The sequence below is a fragment of the Schistocerca gregaria genome, chromosome X, assembly GCF_023897955.1.
Source record: "Schistocerca gregaria isolate iqSchGreg1 chromosome X, iqSchGreg1.2, whole genome shotgun sequence".
In the NCBI taxonomy this organism is placed as follows: domain Eukaryota; kingdom Metazoa; phylum Arthropoda; class Insecta; order Orthoptera; family Acrididae; genus Schistocerca; species Schistocerca gregaria.
In genome coordinates this window covers 793,133,811-793,161,513 of record NC_064931.1, presented here as the reverse complement: position 1 = coordinate 793,161,513, position 27,703 = coordinate 793,133,811, and the positions used below count along the sequence as shown (strand labels likewise).

The following is a 27,703-nucleotide window of genomic DNA, read 5'->3' as shown; positions in this document are numbered from 1 at the left end:
GGTCACAGCATTTTCAGAGGAACCATTCCAGAAGTCATGTTTAACTAATGCTTTAGGGGAAACGAGAACAGCCAAACGTTAGTTGTTTGAACAGCGATTTGAATCCCTGTCATCCTGAATGCAAGGCCTCTGCAAGAAGACACTGGACTCTCATTGGCAGAACCAGAGTACTTATGTGAAATTGAACTAAGATGGTCTGCACACAAAAATTGATAAGTAGTAGTTACAGCTAATTTCACTATAGAAGTAATTACAAACTTTGATAGCAAGAATGTTATGAAAGTAGCATGTTATTCATTAATAACTGTGTGACTTATAGATTGGAGTGAACTTCAAAGTTTTAAAGCTCTGTAATAATTTGTTCATTATTTATTTAATCGTATGGCTAGGGCCCCCCATCAGGCAGACCGTTCTCTGGGTGCCGGTCTTTCAGTTTGATACCACTTTGGCGACCTGCAGTCGATGATGATGATGATAGCACAACACCCAGTCCCTGGGTGGAGAAAATTCCCCAACCCAGCCGGGAATCAAACCCGGGCCAAGAGGATAGACAATCCGTTGTGCTGACCATTCAGATACCGGGGGTGGACAATTTATTCATGAAAATACAATAATAGAAATGTTCATCCATTTACATGATGCAAAGCATCCTTTTTCTTCTCTGCTGAATATTGACTAATCCATATTGCAGATTAGATCTTCGTAGATGTTTACCTCGCCAAAAACAGTTTCTATGTGCATGCCATACGTATTCTTTCTGTATATTTTCTTATGGCTCCTCATGTAAAGTGCAGATGAAGAAATCTCCAGTGAAGACCATTAGCGGAGGTCTTTAATTTGTCCCAAGCACCTGGATTCAATCCAGAGACAGCATAGTGCTATGTCCGCACTATAACACAACAAATATTCTGTGATAACCAAATTTGTTTGACCTTCATGCCACTCAAAACAAAACTTAAGTTTGACTATACAACACTTCGCATGGCTGTAGCGCTAAGGAGAAATCAGAGTCACTAGTAGAGAATACAAGTCCAAACCACTACCAACCAGTCGATACAGACGCGTCGCAAGTTTCCAGCCAGGGAGGCCACAGTACGGTTCGGTCGTCGTGAATCCAGCAGCCGGGCCGCAACACAGTCATCAGCGAAGATTGAACTGGTTAAACGGGCTCAGGGAGCTCGCTTAAATCCGTCGGTCCGGCCAATCAGAGTGTTGGTAGATGGTGCCCTTATATGGTTGCTCACTGTGGTGGCAAGGGCAGTGCCGCCAGGGTAATCTGTATCAATAGTGGTGTGTAGGCTGCTGCTAACCCCGCGACGTCACGTTCACTTGCGCCAGTTGTTGACATCGTGTGCGGCGCCAGCTGTACTTACTGTGTGCTGCGTGTGTTGTAGCATGCTGCGCTGAGTTGACAGCTGCTGTGCGGTGGCTGATACGACACATAGTAATTCTGAATATTCTGCTACAAATTATGGTTATTTGTTTTTAATGTATGTGTTAGATTAAAAGTTTTCATGATTTCCATCAATTTCGGAAAGAAACTTATGGTGTCTTCAGGGCCCAGCTAGCAGTTGTCAGTGGTAGAACATGTGCCATAATTTGCACCTCATAGCATCTTGCACCCACAGCAGCTGCTAATTGGTACCTTGAAATCTTCCGCGTGATTCTGCTGCTTTGCACTATGTTGTCAGATGAAATGTAGTCTCATCTGTTTCCTGTGAAAGATGCAAGTTTTCTCTTTAAATGATGTGCTTCTGTTTGTGATATTAGCAATGGCAGTAAATATGCCATTACACAGAAGAGGCTGAATGAGAGAGAAACTCTGCAGTATAGCTGTACTAAGCAATTTCTAAAGTTACACTGTGCAGTCCACATTACTGTCATTTAGATTAAACCATGTACGAGCGTCATCCAGAAAGTAATGCATGGCATTTTTCTTCTTCAACAATTCTTTATTGAACGTAATGAAAATTACACACATGAAAGAAAGGTGTTTTATCTACACACCCTATTTTTCCTCGTAATCTCCATCCCGTTCCAAGGCCTACCTCGAGCACAAAACAAGGGCGTGAATTCCCTGTCAGTACCAACCCTTGTGCTGGTGGCAGAGCCAGTGCTTCACTGTGTGAATCACCTCCTCATCATCCTCAAAATGTCTTCCACGAATGGCCCGAACAAGTGGAAGTCCAAGGGGCTAGGTCAGGGCTGTAGGGTGGATGGGGTAACACTGTCCAACCTTCTTTTGTGATTTGTTTAGTAGTCCTCAGACTTGTGTGGGGCCGAACGTTATCGTGTTGCAGCAAAATATCTCCTGGTTTACTGTGACACCAAAGTCACCAGAGGTGTGGCTTGAGTTTTGTTAATGTGTTGACATACACTTCTGAATTAATGGTACCGCCTCTTGGCATCAATCAATGAGAATCACACCTTCACAGTCCCAGAACACGGTGATCATGACCTTATCAATCGATGGAAGCAGTTGAATTTTTTCTTCTGTGGGGAGTGGGAATGGCGACATTCCATTGAATGTGGTTTTGTTTAGAGCATGGTGAACCCATGTTTCATCACTTATCACAATCAGGGACAGGAAGGCCTCCCCCTCAGCTTCAGAATGTTACAACAAATCAAGACAAATGTTTTTTCTGTGTGATTTGTAATCCACTGTTAGGCACTGCGGGACCCCCTTGCACACACTTTTGAATATCCAAGCATGCCGATAATTGCATCCATGCTTCCTTTGCTGATTGACAGATGCAGCGCGCCAACTGCCAAATCATAATGCATCTGTCCACAAGAATGACATCAGCTCACTACAACATGTCAGATGCGACAGCCATGGATAGTCTCCCCAACTGCTGCAAATCATGCATCTATGCTTAACTGCCTCCTTATGACCTCACCCTTTGTGCCCAGCAACTAACTGTACTTCTGTCGACAGCAGATGCTTCATAGACTTTGCACAAGTGCTTATGAATATTCCCCGTAGTTTCTTTCTCTGCAGTGAGAAATTCAATGACAGCACATTATTCGTAACATACATCACCTACAGATGCTATTTTTAAACTGTCTTGCAGCTAAGCTATCTGTCTGAAGCGATTGAAACTTGGCACACTCACTCACAAGACTTCATGGGGGTGTAGAGAACATTTCAGGCTACAGGGAGATTTACACTGAAGCACCAAAGAAACTGGTATTGGCATGCATATTCAAATAGAGACAGACATGTAAACAGGCAGAATACGGTGCTGTGGTTGGCAACGTCTATATAAGATAACAAGTGTCACAGTTGTCACATCGGCTAGTGCTACTACAGTGGCAGGTTATCAAGATTTAAATAAGTCTGAACGTGGTGTTACAGTCAGCACACAAGGTAGTGATGAAGAGGGGTTTCCCCATATGACCATTTCACAAGTGCACTGTGAAAATCGGGAACCCGGTAAAACATCAAATCTCTGACATCGCTGCAACCAGAAAAAGATCCTGCAAGAATGGGACCGACAATGACTGAAGAGAATCATTCAATGTAACAGAACTGCAACCCTTCCTCAGATTGCTGCAGATTTCAGTACTGGGCCATCAACAAGTGTCAGCATGTGAACCATTCAACAAAATATCATTGATATGGGCTTTTGGAACTGAAGGGCCTCTCGTGTACCCTTGATGACTGCATGACACATAGCTTTACGCCTCGCCTGGGCCCGTCAACACCAGCATTGGACTATTGATGACTGGAAACATGTTGCCTGGTCAGATGAGCCTCATTTCAAATTGTGTCAAGTGGATGGACGTGTACAGGTATGGAGACAAACTCATGACTCCATGGACCCAGCATGTCAGCAGGGGACTGTTCAAGGTGGTGGAAGCTATGTGATGATGTGGGGCAGGTGTAGTTGGAGTGATTGGGAACCTGATACGTCTAGATACGACTCTGACAGGTGACACATATGTAAGCATCCTGTCTGATCACCTGCATCCATTCATGTCCATTGTGCATTCTGACAGATATGGTAATTGTAGCAGGACAATTCAACACCCCACACGTCCAGAATTGCTACAGAGGGGCTTCAGGAACACTCTTCTGAGTTTAAACACTTCTGCTGGCCACCAAACTCCCCAGACATGAACGTTATTGAGCATATCTGGAATGCCTTGCAACATACTGTTCAGAAGAGATCTCCACCACCTCGTACTCTTACAGATTTATGGACAGGATTCATGGTGTCAATTCCCTTCAGTAGTACTTCAGTATCTCAGCCATTAGTTGAGTCCATGCTACATTGTGTTACAGCACTTCTGTGTGCTCACGGGGGCCATACTCGATATTAGGCAGCTGTACCAGTTTCTTTGGCTCTTCAGTGTATTGCATGTATTACAGAGACAGGAAATATAGAAAAGGTAGTATTCCAGTGGCACACAGTTTTATTCTGCCAAGCAGTTTTGGAGCAGTGCAACACTTTACTGCAAATGAAAGATCCATCTTGGAGAAAATCCATAGTTTGCCCTGTTTTTCCAACTCCTCCTCCACGTAATTGCTCTGTACATTTTATAGATTTAAGAAGTCTCTCCTCATACTACACAGTCACCAACATTCACCCATTATAAAAACTAAATTTGGTGAACAGCCTGAAGACTCTTACCTGAACAGTTTTCTGTATTTTTCAATTCCTTTTAGTGGTTTATATTTATCATAACACAGTCAAGTGTACCTATAGTATTCATAGGCAAACAGTATGATCTACTTCATCATTCATTTTAATGACTTCCCATCCCCATAACACAATTAAGTAGATGTGCAGCCCACAGAAGAGAAATCTCCTCTATTTTATTGCTGATAGACATAAAATTCATGTAGAAACCTATTTTTAAAAAAGGAGAATTTCATAACAGTATTTAATCATTTGCTCATAATGTGAAGACTAGTCCTCAACAGTATATTCACAGAATGTGTGCCGATGTTCATTTCCAATACGTTAAAGTTCTCAACTACAAATGATTAAATGGTTTGATGTAGTATGATGACCCTATTTTATTAAATAGATGTGTACAGTTTTGATTAGTTCCATCTGTGCTTGATTTTTCTTAATTGTCTTGTGTTGTATGTGCACTAAGTATTGAATATACATAATTTGCTTAATAAGTCTTAATATGACTAACTCTTCACTGTGTTCCATCCTGTAATCATCCTGTAACCATATGGTTAGAGTCCTTGTTGCATGTGAGGTGTGAAAACTTCTTGTATGATCTTGGAACATATAAACACTCAAGCTTCTCTGACAAAAGTTTTTAGTATGGTAACCATGGTATGGTAAATTCATTGATTTTCTCTTTGAAATCACTTTTTGTGTTCAAGTCTGTTAGGTTTCTTAATAATCATGCAATCATCAGGTGGATTTTGTGGTTTTTAAATCATGGAACATACTTGAGGCATGCACTTGTGTTGTCTGTTTGGTAGATAGTAATGTGATAGAAACCATTATCGATACAAAATATTTTCAGGCATTTTGTGCAAAATGTATTCTTGTATTTGTGGATAAGTGTTACCGAGTGTGTATCGAGATGACACTTGAGTAGTGATGTAAAAATTTGAAAACCTTGTGTGGTTCAGTATTTATATCAGTTTTACACTTCTAAGACCAAAGGATTTGGGTTGCAGTGACATATACATTATGCTTCCGGGTGTTCAGTAACTTTGTTTCATATGCTGTTTTCTTCTTCACACAATAAAATTGATTGACATTAACTCTTCTGTTAACTGGCAACCCCTTCCAATGATCCAAAGTCATTAAGAAATTTATGATGCCTGGAAACTCAAAAGCATAAAATACTAGTGTATTTTTATATTGCAATATAACTATCTGATTAACATAGAAAGGTTTTTATCTGTGTGGCTCCTCCCTCTGTCGGTACCAGACCCCTCCCCTGTACACTTCTACATAGGAACATTCTTTACCAACCACCTGCTCTGCTGTTCCACTTGATTCTCACCCAGTGCCTCTTTCCATCTCCTTACCACCCAACCTGGTCAAATGACCAAGATTGCTGCCACCCCAGTTGGTCTGCACTGTGTGTATCATTGGCAGTGAGAAACTGTAAACACTGCAAAGTTATATCGTAGTGACGTTGTATGCTTTTTTCCCCCCTAATTTCCTGTATGTTACAAGCTCTTAGAGAAAGTGAATAAATTGGAGGAACTGGTTTACTCTGATGTCATTGACCAACATGATTTGGCTCTAGAAAGTATTTCTTTCTCTTCTCTTCCATTATATAAAATATCTTCTTGTAACAGATTAGTTACATGTAATGGGAAATGGGTGCAATGGATGACGGCGGGGTCTCAGACCGTGTATAACCTAAGTATATGGGTGAGGGAGGTGGTGATAAATCCATGAAGCTGTGATCAGTATTTCTTCTTTAAAACCAGCAGACATATTTCACTGATTGCAGGAATAATGAAAATATGTTAGTTAAGACCTTAATAATCAACAAAACTGGAAACTGATTAAAACAACATGTGGCTATGTAACAAAAATGGGGGAGAGGCACTCCTAAGCTTGTCAGATTTCATGCCAACTTGGTACTACTTTTTTAAAAATGTTTTGATTTTATTTTTGGAATGACACACACTTGCTTCCTTTCAGATTTTCATGAATGTGGCAGCTCATTTATGATTGTGTTCTTGCTAAATCCTTTTTTATTACTGTTTCACACAACAGCACACTGTTTTACTCAACTTCCATCTATTCCCATGAGTTTTGCTACTACAGTTAACTTTTAATGTGTTACTTTTAAGTGCTGTAGGTCCATTTTTTATATGCAGTCAGACATTGTTTAGATTTGTCACTTAATGTGGAGCCTATGGCATATGCTGTGGACTTTAAATTTCTGCAGACAAAGAAAACGTGAGAGAAATTCTGGATGGTGTCATGAACACACTTACCAGTGTAGATACATGGTTTTAATAAAATTGTTTTAAACTTAAATTTCAATGACACTGGTTACACAGTTCAAAACCAAACAAAAAAAATCCATGATATTGGTATCATAAATAAAAATAAAGTTATGGAAGAAGCTCAGACCGTCAAATTCTTGGGATTAAACTTGGACAAAAATCTAAGCTGGCAAGCACACACAGATTATTTAGCTACAAAATCAAACAGCCTTTCTGTTCCAATGGACATATTGCCTCGTATAACAGACATAAACAGCAGGGAAGTGATGTACTGCAGTTACTTTGATCCATAATTAGACATACAGGCTATCCATAATTAAAGTTACAGCTTCACAATAGAAAGAGAACGACATTCAAAATAACATCAAATTTGAACAGCATATTATTGGTGCAGGAGAAACACAAAAAAAAGATGACACTGTAAGAATAAGAAAAGTGCGCGCGCAAGGCAATGAAAACCTCATAATTCCTTTTGTTAAATTTTAGAAGTGAATCAAAAACAGTTTCTTAAAAAATAATATAAAATAATAAAGTAAGTTGCTACATGTGTAACTGTACAGTTGAAGCCTAGTTATTGATGGATTAGAGAAACCCATGCACTTTCAGATATCTCTTTAATTATGGAGTTACTGGAATTAGGAGTTTTCAGAGACAGGTGGAGTTATGAGGTTTCCATTCCCAACCATTGAATTTAATAATATAATTGTGTTCAACATAAAACTTTACTCAGAAAAATAGTGATCGAGAATTAAGTAACTATGTACATCACAAGACAAAAATTAACTGTGTAAAATGTATGTACATGTACATTTCTGACATGAGAATTAAAAAAAGGGACAAAAATTTGAGCAGATGATGTATAAAATGTTCATTATGAGAGGAGTAAAATACAACACAACACAACACAACACAACAGATTACAATAATGCCCATGCTCATAGTGTCAAATATTTTAACAAAGAATAGTTTAAAAATGCTTTTAGCAGTTTGCTGCTTAAATTGTGAGCTGTATCTGAAATTCATGTTATGGAAAAATTATAATTGTTAGTGCATGTTACTGTAATGCTGAAATATTTGGTAGTGGTATTGTGCTTGCCAGAGTTACTGATCACATCTATAAACATCAGTTTCATAGCCATTAGAAGGGAGAATAAATTGTCAAATTATAACATATGTTGAAGTGTTCTGCTTGTTATTTAGATTGGCTCTCTTGGATAATAGATGGCATTGATAACTATGTGGGACAACAGCATTTATTTGTGTTATTTTTGGATAGGTTTTTCCAAAATAAATTTGTTTTGTATGAAGGTATTTTGCAAACTATCCTGCAACAGTTGTTTCATATCATGTTACAGATTCAACCGAGCCACCTTCCTCAAAAAGCACTTCTGAAGCACCAGCAGAGACAGGAAACATGTTACAAAAACTGATCTCCGATGCTGTGAAGAAAGTTTTACAACATTCAGATATTAACCCAAGTGCCTTAAATGTTAATGATATTGAATCATGTAATTTATCACAATCAGCAGTAAGTCATGTTATTGAAGAATTTGTTCCACCACTGGAAACTGTTCCAGTTCCTGTCAATCGTTATGTTCCAACAACACAAGTGTCATATAAACCAACCCCAATATCTGAACTTAAGAAGAGGCATATACCAATCCCGTACTCACCATCATTAATGAAATCGACAAAAGTCCTAGCAAAACGCCCATCAACAGAGATTTTCCCTGCCAAGAAACTCAAAATAGAACCTGACAGAAGTGCTGGGTTCAGTTCAGCCATTGAACCTCCACCATGGAGTCATACATACATTCCAACTCCAATGAAGTCACCCTCACAGGGATCATCAGGTGAAGAATTGGATGCAAAATTCAGTAGTGATGAGTCAGATACTGGAGGTGTAGAAAAAGATGATGATCCAGAATTAAGTGTTCATAGGCCGTTCTTAAGTACAAGCCACGAAAAACAGACTGATCTTTATGTTCCCACCACACTTAAATCATTAGACGGCAGTGATTATGAAGCACCTAGTAATGACAGTGCAATGTGTAGCATAGACTACAAACCTACTAATAAAAGTGGATCACACTTTGAACCTATGTATGTACCTCATAGGAGTAATAGCACAGAAAGTTCTATATATGAGCCAAGTACAGTGAGCAATATAGAGCCTGAGTACCGACCACAATGCATTCCTGAAGCAATAGATGAGTATCATCCAACATCTAAGTCAGAACTTAGCAGTAGAATATGCGAAGATATAGATATAACTAATGAAATCAATTTATTAGGAGAAATACTAGAAAATGATCTTAAGGATCAGCTATTATGTGAAAATGAAAATCTTGAGAGTGAACTAGCAAAAACCTGTGGAGACAAAGAACCATGTGTAATTGGTGAAGAGACAGATACAGCCGAACCTCACAAGCAAGAAGATACACATCAACAGAAAGTTAAGTTGAATGAGGCCACATCTAGTACAAATAACTTAAGCACCAAAAGTGAAAAAGTGGATAGTAAAAGTGAAAAAACAGAAACCAGGCCAAAGAAAAGCAAGAAGAGTGAGAAAAATGAGTTCAGTTCTGAAAGACATAAGGATAAACATAAAAAGGCTGTTGAAGGTGACAGGAAACATAGTGGGAACTCAAAAAGTTCTCACGAAATTAGAAACAAGGCTGAACCTGAAAAGAAAGTAAATGATATTAAACATACAAAAGAAACAAGTAGAGAGAAGAAAACTGAAAGGAGACATGAACATACAAAGGAAAAATCATCAGGTAAGAAAACTGATACAGATACTCATCCAGAGAAGAAAATTCACGTAGAAAAATCTGTGACAAAACATGAGAATGAAGAACATAAAAACCAAAAGAGTGCAACAAGCAATAATAAAAAACATAGTAGTAATAGCAGAGGCAGTAGTGCTCCTGAGGACAGTCGCTCTAAATATGCAGACTCAAAAAAGAGTTCTAAACATAAACCTAAATCCAATGAAACATACGACAAAGACACCAATGAGAACAAAAAGAAAAAACAGGATTCTTCTACAAGGACCAGTTCTTCTAGTAATCATAGACATAGAGAAACATCCAAAGCAAAGCACCCTAAAACTCATTTTGATAGTAAAAGTGGCAAGTCAAACTTGCACCGCAAGTCTAGCTCTGAAAGTAGTGGACTGAAGCAAGAAACTGCTGAGAAAAGGATCAGCACTGGTACGGAATCCAGCATACCTCTTGGTAAGTTACTTATTTGTACATCAATAGTTCACATTAAGGTGGTAATTAAGCTCAGTCTGTAAAATTTATTATTAAATTCTGCCATATCAGTTATACACTGTTTCTTACTTCTCATTTTGTGTACCATTAGTGCTTTCAGTTCTGAAAAAAAATTAAAGTGTAGATTTTTGTATATTGTGGTTTATTTATATTAAGTTAAAGCAGTGACACTTAACTTGAGGGACTCTCAAGGACCCATGAGAGTTTTGTAAAGGTATTGCATGTGCATCTAGAAATAATTGTGTGTTCCTCTTAAGTGAAGTTTACATCAATTTTCTGAGAAAGTATTTTAAAATGTTTGTTCATATTTATGCTAGCTAATGCTCTGTGTAACTTCTAATAATTTGCAGAGGAAATATTTCTTGTCTGCCTTCGCTATTCCTCAAGGTGTTGTACGTATTGCCAGTTCTGTGAACAGGTCTCATCAAACAAATGTTTGGGAAGTGCCTTTATTGTTTTGTCATCCCCATTTTATACAGAGATTAGCTCTCATAGCTACAGGTATACCAGAAAAATTAAGAAACAATAAAAGAAATTATTACAATGGTAAATTTTATTAAGACTTTTAATCATTTGAACAGCTGTGTATGGGCAGTGTGTGCACACGGACACTTATTTTTACATTCTAAAGGTCTTATTTTTACATTCTAAAGGTCATTAGTTATCAAAAAAACCAAGTGCTAAGAGTTGTTGTACGTCTATGTTTGTGATTGGAGGTCTGGGGGACTTTGGCCGTTCACTTATGTAAGAAAATGAAACACCTGCAGCCATCCTTATGACGTCATTTATTGTATGGCTACTAGTTTCAATGCTTCTGTGCACCATCTTCAGGCCTCAGCATATAGTTAATAGTTGATGGTCAGAGAGACATCATCACAGTTACAGGAAGCCTGTGAAAACCAGTTGGCTACTGATACGTCATGTATACAGATGGTGTTAGCCCCCCTCAGCATCAACTAAGGCCTGAAGATTGTGCACTGAAGCACCGAAGCCGGTAGCAATACAATAAATGACATCGTAAGGACAGTTGTGAGTGTTTCATTTTCCTACGTAAGTGTTAAGAGGACTCTTGTGACTGAAAGATGAAATAATGAACTTCCTTAAATAAAATGTGACAAGGAGAATCCCTTATGGTGAGCCTAGGAAAGCAACTGCCAGCATTAAAACCAGTAAGTAAGTGTGACATCTCAACACACACACAAACATCTGAGTTCGACAGAAATACACCTCCTCTGAACTCTCAAATGCACTGTAACCAGTGGGTCTTACAAGCAATAGTATTCACCATCTAGAAGATAAAATCCCAGCATCCTTATCCTTGAAAATGCCAACACTTTCAACTAAAGAAAAATGTTCAGCAAATAACTGGCCAAAGTCCAAGAAAATCATATTAAAATCATCAGATCACCAAGCACTGTCTTTTTCGAATGGCAAATGCAGAGTTGCAGACATTGATGTCCCCATACAGGAATAAAATGGCCTGAATTTTTTTCCCTAACATCTGCACGTCACCATGTCAGAGAGAAATGGGGAAAGAAAAACCTCACTGAAAGATGGCTGCAAGTTTTCAATGGAGGGCAAAGTGGCTCTGAACACACATGTTGGAGCACAAACTCCTAGCACAGAGAGAAGGCACTGCGCCTGTGTCTGCAGGTCACTATAGCAGTATACCATAATTTGACTGAATGTTACATGTATGCCGATTAGAGGGTTCAGTATGCAGATACTTTCAAGTGAGAATTGGAAAAAGGTAGATTGGTTTTTGAGTTTTATGAAAAATTAACAAGAATTGGAGTGATTCAAGCTCACACAGAGGCATACCAATGGTTGTAATTCCTGCTGATCATTTGTGCCTGGAGATGGAATGGGGCAATTGAGTCATAAAATCACCACACCGCAAAATGGCTTGTGGGGTATTGATGTAGATCTAGATTAATCCCAAGGGGAGCTGATTTTAATGATTTGAGTGGTACAACTTTTCTTAAAGTGTTAGGACGTGTGCTTGAATCATTATATATAAATTCTTTGCCTGTTTGGTATCCATCTTAAATACCAGTGACCAGTGCAGTGATTCAGAAAGAAAGAACAGATTTCAGTTGTCTATTACAGACTACCTATAAAAGATGGAAACACACAGTGCATGTCATTGGATTGAGGAAGGTTGTAGCCGTCCTCCATTGATCTGCTGTCGTCAACTTCTCTGATGTAAGATATTGATGTTGTTATCTACTGTATATGCCCGACTTTCTGTTATATCTACACATCAGATGGAGCATCCACAAACATCTTCATTGTAATGGTGACTAAATTTCCGGTTTTGATAATAATAATAATAATGATAATAATAATTCCTGTGGAGGCCCGGGAAAAGAATAGGCCTCCGGTATGTTCTGCCAGTCGTAAAATGCGTCGAAAAGAACAAACTACTAATAGGGCTAACCCCCTTTTAGTGAGATTAGTTGGTTCAGGACAGAACTAATGAACCCTCGGACAAGTGCTGTCATGGTCGGGGATGACGTTTGAACCCTATGTCCATCCACAATGGTAACGACACTGCTAGCCACACGGGAAATGAATTAAATCCAAATAGAGGTGTTTTGCTGGATATGCTTCTTGCAACCACTCTAGAAGGAAAACAAAGACAGAGCATGAGATGGTCAGATGAAGTTAACTGACACCTCATGTTCTGTTATTACCAAGCAACAAACTTAGGAACCATCACAACTGGATGCAGATCACAAGTACACACAACATTTATGACCAGATACCCAGAATTAAAATTTTTAACAGAACGACAACTAGCTGATCAGTTCCGTGTAATAATAAAAAATAACAGGATACTCCAGTCAGAACTAGAAAACATCAAACAACAAGTACAACAAATACTGGAACAAAATAATGTGCTATCAGAAGAAGAAGAAAATACAGGAATGGACTCAAACATCCCAGAGCAAACAAAGAAAGAACAACATGCATCAGTTAAACAATCGGAGATGAACGAAGTCTTAAGACAGCCACCAGAACAAGCACAAATAGAACACGAAGTGGCACACATGTTAGATATAGAAGAAAAATTTCAGCTGACATATATAGAATACAAAGACACAAATACAGACATTAGACCATTCTTGCATAGACCACCAAATAACCCGCAAGTCGAAACAACAGTAACAACTATCAACACAATCATACACAACAAAATAAATGAAAATACAACTATGGAAGAGTTGCAACTACTGGTTTATATAGGAGCACTCACTACACTAAATATACGCACTAGGCAGAGGTCAGAGCCAACCAACACACAGAAGAAACCCACAAAACCAGCATGGCAACACAGGATACAGATCAGAATAGAAAAACTGAGAAAAGACATCGAACAGCTAACACAATTTATAAGAAATGAAATATCAGACAAAAAAACAAAAAAAGGTTAGGTAAAATCTCACAACAAGAAGTGATAGAGCAATTAGATGAAAAGAAGCAGAAATCGTAAGCATTGGCCAAACGACTTAGAAGATACAAAAAAAAAAGTGAAAATAGAAGGAAACAAAACCAAACATTCAACACAAACCAAAAGAAATTTTACCATACAATAGATAACACACACATTAAAGCAGACAATCCAGCAAATATAACAGACATGGAACACTTCTGGAGCAACATATGGTCAAACTCGGTACAACATAACAGACATGCACGGTGGATACAAGCAGAAACAGACACATACAAGATGATACCACAAATGCCTGAAGTGATAATTTTGCAACATGAAGTGACCCAAGCAATTAACTCTACGCAAAATTGGAAAGCCCCTGGAAAAGATAAAATAGCAAATTTCTGGCTAAAGTAGTTCACCTCAACACATTCACATCTAACTAAATTATTTAACAGTTACATTGCAGACCCATACACATTCCCTGATACACTTACACAAGGAATAACTTATCTGAAACCTAAAGATCAAACAGACACAGAAAACCTAGCAAAATATCGCCCCCATAAGATGTGTACCAACAATATACAAAATATTAACTTCAGTCATTACACAAAAATTAATGACATATACAACACGGAACAAAATTATAAATGAAGAACAAAAAAGCTGCTGCAAAGGAGCATGAGGATGTAAAGAGCAACTAATAATAGATGCAGAGGATACATATCAAGCTAAAACTAAATAAAGGTCGCTACACTACGCATACATTGATTACCAGAAAGCTATTGATGTGTACCCCACTCCTGGTTACTACAAATATTGGAAATATACAAAGTAGATCCTAAATTGATACAGTTCCTAAACATAGTAATGGAAAAATTGGAAAACCACTCTTAATATCCAAAAAAATTCAAATAATATCACATCACAGCCAATACAGATTAAGCGTGGAATATACCAAGGAGACTCATTAAGTCCTTTCTGGTTCTGCCTTGCTTTGAACCCACTATCCAACTTGCTAAATAATACAAATTATGGATATAATATTACTGGAACATACCAACACAAAATCACACATTTGCTTTACATGGATGATCTAAAACTACTGGCAGCAACAAATCAACAACTCAACCATTTACTAAAGATAACAGAAGTACTCAGCAATGAAATAAATATGGATTTGGGAACAGACAAATGTAAGAAAAATAACATAGTCAAGGGAAAACACAATAAACAAGATGATTATGTATTGGATAACCACAGCGACTGCATAGAAGCGATGGAAAAACAGATGCCTATAAATATCTAGGATACAGACAAAAAATAGGAATAGATAATACAAATAATAAAGAAGAACTAAAAGAAAAATATAGACAAAGACTAACAAAAAAACTGAAAACAGATTTGACAACAAGAAACAAGACAAAAGCTATAAATACTTATGCTATACCAATATTGACCTACTCATTTGGAGTAATGAAATGGAGTAACACAGACATAGAAGCACTCAATACCCTTACACGATCACAATGCCACAAATATAGACTACATCACATACATTCAGCAACAGAAAGATTCACATTAAGCAGAAAGGAAGGAGGAAGGGAATTTATCGACATAAAAAAACCTACATTATGGACAGGTAGACAATTTAAGAAAATTCTTTATAGAACGAGCAGAAAGTAGCAAAATACACAAAGCAGTCCTTCATATAAGTACTTTGGCTACACGACTGCAATTTCATAACCACTTCTACAATCCTTTAGATCACATAACATCAACAGATAATAAGAAAGTAAATTGGAAAAAGAAAACATTACATGACAAGCACCCGTATCATTAACACAGCCACACATCGATCAAGACACATCCAACACATGGCTAAGAAAAGGCAATATATACAGTGAGACGGAAGGATTTGTGATTGCAATACAGGATCAAACAATAAACACCAGATATTACAGCAAGCATATTATTAAAGACCCAAAATACCACAACAGATAAATGCAGACTTTGTAAACAACAAATAGAAACAGTAGATCACATCACAAGCGGATTTACAATACTAGCAATTACAGAATACACCAGAAGACATGACAATGCAGCAAAAATAATACATCAACAACTTGCCATACAACATAAACTAATAAAACAACACGTTCCCACATACAAGTATGCACCACAAAATGTACTGGAGAATGATGAATACAAATTATACTGGAACATAACCATTATAACAGATAAAACACCACCACATAACAAACCTGACATCATACTCACCTATAAAAAGAAGAAATTAACACAACTAATCGAAATATCCATACTCAGTACAACAAATATGCAGAAGAAAACAGGAGAAAAAATTGAAAAATACATCCAACTGGCTGAAGAAGTCGAGGACATGTGGCATCAGGATAAAGTTGACATTATACCAATTATACTATCAACTACAGGAGTCATACCACACAATATCCACCAGTACATCAACGCATTACAGCTACATCCAAACGTATATATACAACTGCAGAAGTCTGTAATTATCGATACATGTCCAAATACCTGAAAGTTCCTAAATGCAATGTAACATATACCGTACAGATAAAGGAAGTCACGCTTGATCAAGGTGTGCGTCACTTTCCATTTTTAACCAGACATAATGTCTGAGAAAGGAAAGAAATAATAATAATAATAATAATAATAATAATAATAATAATAATAGATGTTGACTTTTTGCGCAGTTGATCACCCTTCATTTGTTGCTTTGTTACTGAAGACAAGATAGTTAATAACATCTTTGTATGTTAGTATTTCAACTTCCTATTTCTGACGTTACTACTTATCGGCACTGTTTCTGATTTTGTATTATTTCTGTCCAATTGGAAATGAAACTGGAAATAGCTTTCATGTCACAATTTATGCTTTGTAATATTTCATAATCGAACTGTCCGTCTTCCAAGATACGGTTTGCAGCTTGCCTATGATTATCATTAATACACACACTATTGTGGAAATCACTTTAGCTTTCTATTAACAACATTTAATAATAATTAAATGATCATAAATGATTGTGTTTTGTATATAGAGAATAGGAGGGTTGATCCTACAATTACTTTCAACAATTACGACAACTAAAATGTTCATGATATTTATAGTTCGTCACTCAGAGATGATATAGCAAGGGCTATGGTCCATTACTATACTTCGATACAGTCATTGAAACTTCGTATGCTTCTACTTTCACGAAGCTAAATGCCCAATTCCGTTCTTACATTCAATTTAATGTCCCTTCATGTAGTCCACAAATCCTATTACTGGTTATTCAGTATGTAATAGTTAAATACTAAGCACTACTTTCTCTTGTGCACACAATTCCTCAGATATTCTTAATCCATGACCTTACAGCAAAGATCTACCTAGACTGCAGTATAAGTTTAAATGTAAGTCTGTCCTATATAAATTAACTATAGTCACTTTTATTGCAGTTTAAGAGAAGTGCTTTGATTCCTTCCATAGCATATCACACGGAAATGCCAGCTATATTTCACGCTGCAGCTACATAGACTTATTCAGAACCCCTCTGTGGGTCTGAGGGTTAGAATAGGCCCAAGGTATTCCTGCCTGTCGTAAGAGACAACTAAAAGGAGTCTCACAAGTTTCGGCATTTATGTGATGGCCCCCTGTAGGGTTTGACCTCCATATTTCAAAATTTTTCCGGAGAGCGAACCAGTTGGGGAAGGGCGCCTTACATGGTCCATCATGCATTGAGATTTTTAGCCCACTTTTTCGTCATCACATTGCAGTCCCACTCATTCTCCATCTCTTGGGTGAGGGTACATTCCTAGGCGCGATTTCTACCATGCACTAAGCAGTGTTGCCATCTGCGCCGACGTTGTCATGGACTTCTTTGCACCTGATATCCAGCACCGTAGCCAGTCCATTGTGGTGGGGCCGCCATGTACCCTGTTGGTTCTAGCCCCTTGACAACACAGGGATCACTCTGCTGATGCCTGTGCCGTTAACTCCCCAAGGAGTAGATGCCCGTCACCCTGGGATGTTGGGACTCCTGGCAATGGCCACCCTGCCAGGTGGTCCTTGCTGAGGGAGGGCCTCCCTGTGGGGAGGGCCCTTGGTCGGAGTGGGTGACATCAGGGCGGATGACATGCAATGAGGCGTGGTACATCATGTCTTGCTGGTGGCCAACCACCAGTAGTCTCTAAGTGTTCCAGTGCTCAGGAGTATGACCCCGAATCATTCCCCTCCCTGGCCACACCATGGGAGGAAAACCAGGCTAAGGATGACAGTGAAGCATATTCACCCTGGTACCTTGTCGATTCGAGAGTTGATGGGGAATTCTTCATGTCGATGAAGCCTCAGTTTTTTGTTGAGCATTTAGAGGACAAGTTTGTGGAGGTGGAGGGCTTGTCCAAAATGCGCTCTGGGTCAATCTTGATCGAAACAGCATCCTCTGCCCAGTCACGGGCATTACTCACCTGCGACAAGCTTGGGGATGTTTATGTTTCCATCATGCCCCATAAGAGCCTGAATATGGTTCAGGGTCTCATATTCCACAGGGACCTTTTGCAGACTGACGATGAGCTGCATGCCAATTTAGAATGACGAGGTGTTCACTTCATCCGGCGTGTCCATCGGGGTCCAAGGGATAATGGGGTTGCCACTGGTGCCTTCATCTTGGCCTTCGATTGTTACACATTACCAGAAAACATCAAGGTGATGGTCTACCGCTGTAATGTCAAGTTGTATATCCCTCTCCGGATGTGGTGTTTTGAATGCTGGAAGTTTGGCCATACATCTTCCCGGTGTATTTCCAGCGTTACGTGTCGAGATTGTGGACGTCCTTCGCATATCGCAATACTCCATGTGCCCCACCTCCTATCTGTGTTAACTGCAGAGAGCATCATTCCCCTTGCTCGCCAGACTGCAGGCTCTTACAGAAAGACAGAAAAATCATGGAGTACAAGACCCTGGACCAACTGATCTACACTGAGGCTAAGAGGAAATTTTGAATGACTCCTCTTAAGCCGCTGCTACGACAACAGTGATAGCCCCATCAATGCAATGAATTCCAGTCGGCTCTCAGAGCTATAAGACTACACCTGCCCCCCTTGGGCATGGGGGGCACTGCCATCCCTGTTGCTCCTGCATCACCTACTTCGGGAGCAACACCCCCTTAAACATCGGGGACGTCTGTCCCCACTTCTAAGCCAGAGAAGTGTACAACTTCTTCAGCTCTTCTCACTGGGAAGGGGTCCCTAGTGTCACTCCCTTCCCAGGTTCTTATCAGTGGCATAGTTGACACCCGCCAGTGACTGAAGCAACCACAGGGCTTCATGGTCCTCCTCTGATCCCCAGGCTGAATCAGTGAAGCCCTCCCAGCGAGACAAACCTAAGGGGCTGCGAGAGAAACCAAAAAAGCAAAAGACCTCCAAGAGCCAATTCACCCACACCACTGCTACCTACAAGCTCTGCGTCTGAGGATGAGGTGGAGATTCTGGCATTTGCTGAGGACCTAGATCTCACTGGTCCCTCAGACAGAGTGAATATTGACTGCTTAGGCAATAAGTCAGTGGCAGCAGGTGACCCTGAGGCATAAACTGTCTCACTGAATGTTCCGTGCCTTCCCAGTCTCACAATAGTGTCGTCATCCAGTGGAATTGCAGCTGTTTTTTCCACCGCCTGGCCAAGCTGTGGCAACTGTTGAGCTTTACACCTTCTTTCTGCATTGCCCTCCAGGAGACCTGGTTCCCGGCAATGCAGACCCCTGCATTCCACGGCTATAAGGGATATTACAGGAACTGTAGTGACTATAATAGAGTGTCAGGTGGAGTTTGCATTTATGTCCTAAGCTCAGTCTGTAGTGAACCTGTGCCCCCTTCAAACTCCTCTGGAAACTGTGGTTGTCAGAATAAGGATGGCGCAGGAAATAACTGTCTGCAATGTATATCTTCCTCCAGATGGTGCAGTATCCGTGCATGTATTAGCTGCACTGATTGATCAACTCCCTAAACCTTTCCTCCTTTTGGGAGATTTTAATGTCCATAACCTCTTGTGGGGTGGCACTGTGCTTACTGGCCGTGACTGAGATGTCAAAACTTTACTGTCTCACTTTGACCTCTGCCTCTTAAATACTGGGGCCGTGACACATTTCAGTGTGGCTCGTGGTAGTTCCTTGGCCATTGATTTATCCATTTGCTGCCCAGGACTTTTCCCATCTATCCACTGGAGAGTGCATGATGACCTGTGTGGTAGTGACCACTTCCCCCATCTTCCTGTCACTGCCCCGGCATCAGGCCCATGGATGTCTGCCCATGTGGGCTTTAACCAAGGCAGACTGGGAAGCTTTCACCTCTGCAGTCACCATTGAGTCTCCCCCACATGGTAACATCAAATGTGTTGATTGAGCGGGTGATCACAACAATCGTTACTGTGGTGGAAAACGCGGCCCTTTGGTGGTCAACGGAAGTCGCTGTGGCAATTAAGGAGCATTGGAGGGCTCTTCCCTGGAGCACTACGGCAGCGCGGTTTTTTCCATCCCTTTACGATGAACCTTCACCGATCTGTGAACATTATCTCGGCAGATCATTAGTGGGTAAGCCGAGCGGAACTTACTGTACTTCGATGTGAACCAGGCTGCAATTTAAGTCACTAAATCTACGTTTCGGGAGAAAATTTTCACTCGAAATGAAAGGTTGGAAATTTTTTCCATAATTAATATATTCTGAAACTTAGGTGAACAAGTATCACTGCTAAGCCCATACTAGTCTTAATGCAGTCAGTCACTATCCTTTTCACTCACATTAGTAAGTTTATGGTGTTGCATTTACCAAAAATGTAATAGCTACAAAAATACATATTGTTTTTGGTTGAGAATGCTTGCCCAATATTAAGTCTGTCGGTACCCAATGCAGTCACAGTTTTCAGCCACTGACGTGCTCAATCTGCCACGCAGAATTTATGTCTTTTCTTGTCACAAAATTAACTAAAAAATTCCGAAATTTCTACACACCCATCAGAATAATTATGCCGTCACTTTACAACACATTTGATGTATGACACACTGATAGATCCAGCAACTTATAATTTCCATCAGAACTACTACTACACACGTCCGAACTGTTTCATGGCTAGGCTCTACCAGCAGAGAAAGGCGCGTGAAGAATACTGCTTTACAACTGGTCAGTTACCTCAACAGCCAATAGCAAAAATAACTCTCTCCGACATCAGTCTGCACTTTTCATCAATAACCAATCACAAAATAGTAAACCTAACGACTGCACTTTTTACCGACGTAATTATCTAATATGCTGTCTATGCATAAAGTTATTTACTATTGTTATTTAGACCTGAATTAACTCCCTTTTACCATAAACTTACTTTACAGATCTATTCTACAAAAATCCCCTTTGTCCACATCCACACTTCTTCGAAATGATCCCACACTAAATCCCACTACATAACTCATTAAACAATAATCTTCATATTAACCTTTAACCACACTCGCACATCATTCATACTGCTAAAACATGTTTATAACATTTTACATACACAAAAAGACATAACACTTTATGAAAAGACTAGAACAGTTTATGAAAAACATTCTATTACTTTAGTGGACTCTAGTGGGCACAATCGAAACTAAATCAGTCCCCTATCCAATATTGTCCTCAATCGGCTGACACACAAACTACGTGCGTGTCCAGTCCCTCGCCACCATCTGTCACTATCCAGCTCTGAGACACATCTCCCACTTAACCACCTCCAAGACAGGATCAGTATATGGCACTTCGCCTCAGCACCTCATAGCCTTTAAACAGCTGCGTGACCACGTTCGCCAGCATATCAAAAGACAGAAGCAGAGTGTTGGGCGAGATACATGTCGACCATTGAGTGCCATATGTCACCTTCCCAAGTCTGGGCAAAGATCAAACGAGTTTTTGGGTACCAGACCCCAACAGGTGTTCCCAGTGTTCACATGAATGGCGTGTTATCTACCAATGCACACGCGATTGCTGAGCTCTATGCTCGAGCCTCTGCGTCGGAGAACTACCCCCCAGCCTTTTGCTCCCTCCAGCGGCAGATGGAAAGGAAAGTTATCTCGATTGCTAGACGCCAAAGTGCACCCTACAACGCCCCATTTACAGAGTGGGAGCTCCTCAGTGCCCTTGCACATTGCCCCAACACAGCCCCTGGGGCAGATCGAATCCACAGTCAGATGATTAAACATCTCTCATTAGACTACAAGCGACATCTCCTCGTCATCTTCAATCAGATCTGGTGCGATGGTGTCTTTCCATTGCAATGGCGAGAAAGCACCGTCATTCCGCTGCTTGAACCCAGTAAAAACCCGCTTGATGTAGATAGCTATTGGCCCATCAGCCTCACCAACGTTTTTTGCAAGCTGCTGGAATGTATGGTGTGTCGACAGTTTGGTTGGGTCCTGGAGTCACATGGCCTACTGGCTCCGTGTAAGGACGGCTTTCACCAGGGTCGCTCTACCACTGATAATCCTCGAGTCTGCCATCCGAACAACCTTCTGCAGCTGCCTACACCTGGTTGCCGTCTTTTTTGATTTTCGAAAAGCATATGACACCACCTGGCGACACCATATCCTTGCCACATTGTACAAATGCAGTCTCCGAGGGCTGCTTCAGATTTTTCTCCAAAATTTTCTGTCGCTCCACACTTTCCATGTGCAAGTTGGTGACTCCCTTAGTTCTGCCCATATCCAGGGGAATGTGTTCCCGCAGGCCTCTGTATTGAGTGTCTCTCTATTTTTAGTGACCATTAACCGTCTAGCAGCAGCTGTAGGGCCATCCGTCTCACCCTTTCTGTATGCAGACGACGTCTGCATTTTGCACTGCTCCACCAGTACTGGTGTTGCTGAGCGTCAACTACAGGAAGCCACCCACAAGGTGCAGTCATGGGCTCTAGCCCATGGCTTCTAGTTTTTAGCCGTGAAGACGTGTGTCGTGCATTTCTGTCGGCATCTTACTGTTCATCCAGAACCAGCACTTTACCTTAATGACAATCCACTCACTGCCGTGGAGACACATCGATTCTTAGGTCTGGTTTCTGACGCTTGTTTGACTTGGCGTCCTCATCTTTGTCAGCTTAAACGTAACTGTTGGCAGTATCTCGGTGCCCTCCGCTACCTGAGCAACACCAACTGGGGTGCAGATCACTCCATGCTGCTGCAGCTCTACAGAGCCCTTGTTCAATCCCGCCTTGACTATGGGAGTGTGATTTATGGTTCAGTGGTGCCCTCTGTGTTGCAGAGTCGAGTCCGGTGACCAGCATACTGGTGGAGGCTTGAGTCCCTCCATTGAAGATCAGATGTGCACATCTGCTCACCAGTTACATTGCACACATTCATAGCTCTCCTGAACATCCTAATTACCGTCTTCTTTTCCCAACCACTGTGGTTCACCTCCCGCATAGGTGGCTTAGGTCAGGGCTAACGATTGCGGTTCACGTGAAATTGCTGCTGTCTGAACTGGAGACCTTGCCTATATCACCTCTCCTCGAGGTCGATTCATGTACATCTCCGTGGTGTAGCCCTACACTGAAGCTTCACCTGGACCTTTCACATAGCCCTAAGGACTCTGTTAACTCTGCGGCTCTCCTCTGTCACTGATGGATTGATGTCTGATGCTCACATTGGCTTCGCCTACATTCACGGCGGCCATGTTCAACAGCATTCCTTACCTGATGGCTGCAGTGTATTCACTGCAGAGCTGGTGGCCATATCTCGTGCACTTCAGTGTATCCGTTCGTGCCCTGGTGAGTCCTTTCTTTTATGTATTGACTCCTTGAGCAGACTGAAAGCTGTCAACTAGTGCAACCCTCATCATCCTTTGGTAACATTCATCCAGGAGTCCATCTGTGCCCTGGAACGGTCCAGTCATTCAGTGGTGTTTGTCTGGACCCCTGGTCATGTCGGAATTCCTAGAAATGAACTTGCTGCCAGAGTGGCCAAACAGGCTACACGGAAACCACTTCTGGAGATCAGCCTCCCAACAACTGACCTGCATTCGTTATTATGCCACAAGGTTATTCAGCTTTGGGAGATGGAATGGCAAAATTTCAGTACGCACAACAAACTGCGAGGCATTAAGGGGACCACGAATGTGTGGAAGTTCTCCATGAGGGCCTTTCATAGGGACTCCATGGTTCTCTGCTGGCTCCCCATTGGCCATGCTTGGGCAACCCACGGCTACCTCCTGTGCCTTGAAGATCCGCCAGTGTTGGAGCAGTGCCTGGTTGACAGTGGCCCATACTCTTCTGCTCTGTCCTCCTTTGGCTGCCCTGTGACTTCATCTATGGTTGCCGGACTCGTTATCATTGATTTTAGCAGCCAACGCCTCTTCAGCTGATTTGGCTTTACATTTTGACTGTGAGGGTGAGTTTTATCATTCGATCTGAGTTTTAGCGCATGTACTTTGTCCCTCTGTGCCCTCCACCCTAGTGCTTTTTGGGTGGAGATTTTAATGTGTTGCAAAGTGGCTGGCTTCTCCTTTTTATTTTCATGGTTGGCCAGCCACTGTAATCTGCTTTCTTGTTTTACTCTCTTCTAACTGTTTCTTGCGTCTCTGTCGTTTTTGTGTCCTCTTTTGTTTCTCCTGGTGTTCATTGCCTTTCCTCCTTTCTTGTGGTTTTTCCTTTCATTCTGTTCTGTGTTATACGTATTGTATGTTTGATTCTCCTGCTTGAGGCAGTGTTTTATTTGGAACAAGGGATTGATGACCATTTAGTTTGGTCTCTCCCCCCCCCCCCTCCCCCCTCTTGTAAACCAATTTTTCTTATTCAGAGCTCATAAAACAAGACAAGAGAACTAACAGTACCCCTGCATTGTTTATACAGTAGAATTTAGAAACAAAAGTATCGACGCTGAACACTCCCTGAGGCACTACTTTGCTGCTGGCCTCATTATGATGAGGGATTATATATCGATAATTTTATTTAAAATCTTTTCAGTGCTATTAATTATTTCCAATATTTTTGATCACTTCTCCACTATATGAGAATATGCCTGATAATATTGTTCTCAATTAAAAGAGTGGTTATAAAAGCTCTCCAGAATGACACAAGTTTGCACTCTGCTGCACAATGTTGTCATTCTCACCCTTAACCATGATCTTTATATTTCCACTAAGTTAGTAAACAGTCTTTACTTCACCTAAAAGGGGGAATGAACTTATGTTTGCTGATTAATTTGTGGATGTTAATGTAGAGTGTGAGGTTTTGCAGCATCGAAGTGCTGATGATGGGGAAAGGGGAAAGGTTGATGGTTATGTTACGTTGTTCTTTTACATCAGTTTGTGTTTACATATCGTTGTCATAGATTTGTACATATAAGTCATTTAAATACTTCATGACTATATTGTGCAGAATAAGTCTGCATACCATAAATAAGTGTCTGCATTTTAGATATAGTTCATTTAAAAACGTTATCACTAAATTATGCAGAATAAGTCTACCGATCATAAATAAGTAAGTTCAAGTATTTGAGAGTTGTTTAAAGGTTGTCTAAAAGAACAATCTTTGGTCTTGAGCTTGATGGAGTTTTCAGGGGACGTCAGCTTATCAACTCTGTGTCGCCCTTCTCTTGAGAACCTCCATGCGGTTGCACAAGGGAGAGTAGAACCAGTTTCCTTGAGATTATCTATGCGATTGCACAGGGAATGCAGCAAATAGTTGAGATGGAACACATCTTTTCGAGATGTCTCTTGAATATGCTTTAGCATTGTCTGAATGCCGACTTCAATTATTTGTTCGTTATGTCAGTGCCACTGTGAGATTTTTGCCAACTCATGTACCCGCCTCTTCTTACGACTTGTGGAATATGTTAGTTCAACTCACTGTTTGCTGATATGTCTGTTCTTATAATTATTAACCAGCAGTAGACGTTATATCTTGATAATTGGTACAGCTGATTTCTTGTTGCTTATTGGCGAATTACTTATCGCCATCTTCTTATTTTCTATTGCATTTTAATGCATCATGGCTTTCTTGCGTGGGGTTTTATTTTGCAGATGTTGCCCCCCCCCCCCCCCCCCCCCCCCTCCGCTGGTTTCTTTCTTGCATCATTGTCAATCTTGACATAAGCAGCTTTAGAGAACCATCTGATTATTAGGATGTTGTTGTTGCAGTCTTCTTAACCTCTTGGTCCCTAGCTGTGTGCAGTTTTGCCCAACAGGATATGGTACAGCATCTCGTTTCGTCTAGAAATGCTGTGCTGCAGCTTAACATGCTCTTGTCTCATTAGAGAATTCGTGTAGCGACAACACGTCATCTCGAGCATCAGATAGTTGTGGCAGCCTCAGCATGTTATCTCGCCCCATAAGATGTTGCAGGCAGCATCAGTGTGTATTCTCGCCCCATCAGGTAGGTTGTGCAGCATCAGCACAATCCACCGAGCTGACTCTTAAAGGTAGTGGTTATGGACAACTCAGTCTCATAGATAGTGTGCATATGGAACATAAATTTTGTGCATATATACAGTAGCAACAATTGCATTGCTTAGAGACAAAATAATGATAATTAATCACATTTAAAATAGTGGTTTCCTTAAGTGCTCATGAACTTCACAAAATAAACATAATCACACTTATTTTTCACCAAATCACTCGTGACACTGTCTTTAACACAGATTCGAGGTCATCAACTGTTAAATACATAATCTCATCAGGTTCAGTCTAAACTAACACTCACATTAATTAATTTAATAACTGTGCAACTAGTTACATGAACAGATTCTGCCCTTTCAGTTCTATCCATGTACAGTCACAACACACGATCAATCAATGTCCCCCATCACAAGCTCAGATTCTGTCTATTCAGTTCCAAACACGTAATGACATGATGTTTAATTAACCACTTCCTGCATGTCATTAGCCCAGATTCTATGTTTTATTCAGTTCCGAACATGTGACATGCATGACACTACTGACTGAGCTTCTGCCTCACTCATTATAATTCAGTTAAGTTTATCTTTAAACATGCTGTCACGTGTCATCAAATCACTAAGCATAGTACCAAGATTCTGTCTTCTTGCCAGTTCTTGATAACAGGTCAGTCACAGTTGGTGATCATATATTGCAAAAACTCACACAGTTTGTTCTATTGAATTAGGATCAACCCTCATTAAATAGGAAATAAGTGATTGTTAACTTTAAAGACAACTGTCCTCACACTGTGTACTGCATTACTGCTTCAATACTTATCACGTTTTTTCATATACTGGCCTGATGAAACTGACTTTACATCTGAGGCGTTTATTCAACTTAATACTAGAACATAAATTCACTAACATCGCAAATAACCATACATAAAATATACACTAAGACATTTTTTTTACATTTACACGAAATCACACAAATGTAGGAATTTACGTAAGATTTCAAATACTTTCCTATTCATGTTGAGAACAAAACAGTATTGTTTCAGTTTCCTGAACACTTATTAGCATTAAAGTGTCCTAATGAATAATGGGTATACCGTACAAGCTGTGGAAACATTACTGTTGGAATACACACTCTCCGTCTGCCTTCCCCATCCATAATCTTATGAAATAGTATATTTAACATATTTGGATTACTAATTTTATTCCATAGATTATAGATTATCTTATTCCAGTAGGAGTCCCTTTGCGTATACAAAATATCTAAACTTCTTGAGAGCCCACACCACGGCTAATATCTCCCACTTGGTCATAGTGTATGCTCTCTCGCAGTTGGAAAGTGTGTGGCTTGCAAATGAGATGACCTTAATATCCTCCAAATTGTCTGGCTGTTTGACTTGGAATAACATTGACATAAGCAGTTACTTTCACTTGTAAATTGTAACCCAACAATGTGTCGAGCGCAGTGATAAGAACGCCTCCACTTACGTATAACCCGAAGGGCATCACTCTAAATTGATAGCTCCTTCCGGCAAATATAAAAGCAGTGTATTTTCTAGAATTTTTAGCTCGTTTAGTTTGCCAATAAGATTATTATAAGCCCAGAAAAATTAAATAGT

General features: G+C 40.2%; 1 protein-coding gene across 2 annotated transcripts in view; it reads left to right on the top strand.

Moving 5' to 3' along the window:
• LOC126299462 (RNA exonuclease 1 homolog) overlaps positions 1-27,703 on the top strand; it is a 196,884-nt gene that overhangs the window by 16,783 nt on the left and 152,398 nt on the right. Inside the window, exons 1-2 of one of the 2 annotated variants that reach the window (XM_049991384.1) lie at positions 121-194; positions 8,305-10,188. In XM_049991384.1, coding sequence (XP_049847341.1) covers positions 8,364-10,188 — 1,825 coding nt within the window. In that variant the 5' untranslated portion in view covers positions 121-194; positions 8,305-8,363. Of the gene's footprint in view, positions 1-120; positions 195-8,304; positions 10,189-27,703 lie in introns of those variants that run through there. The other variant, XM_049991383.1, reaches the window with a different exon arrangement.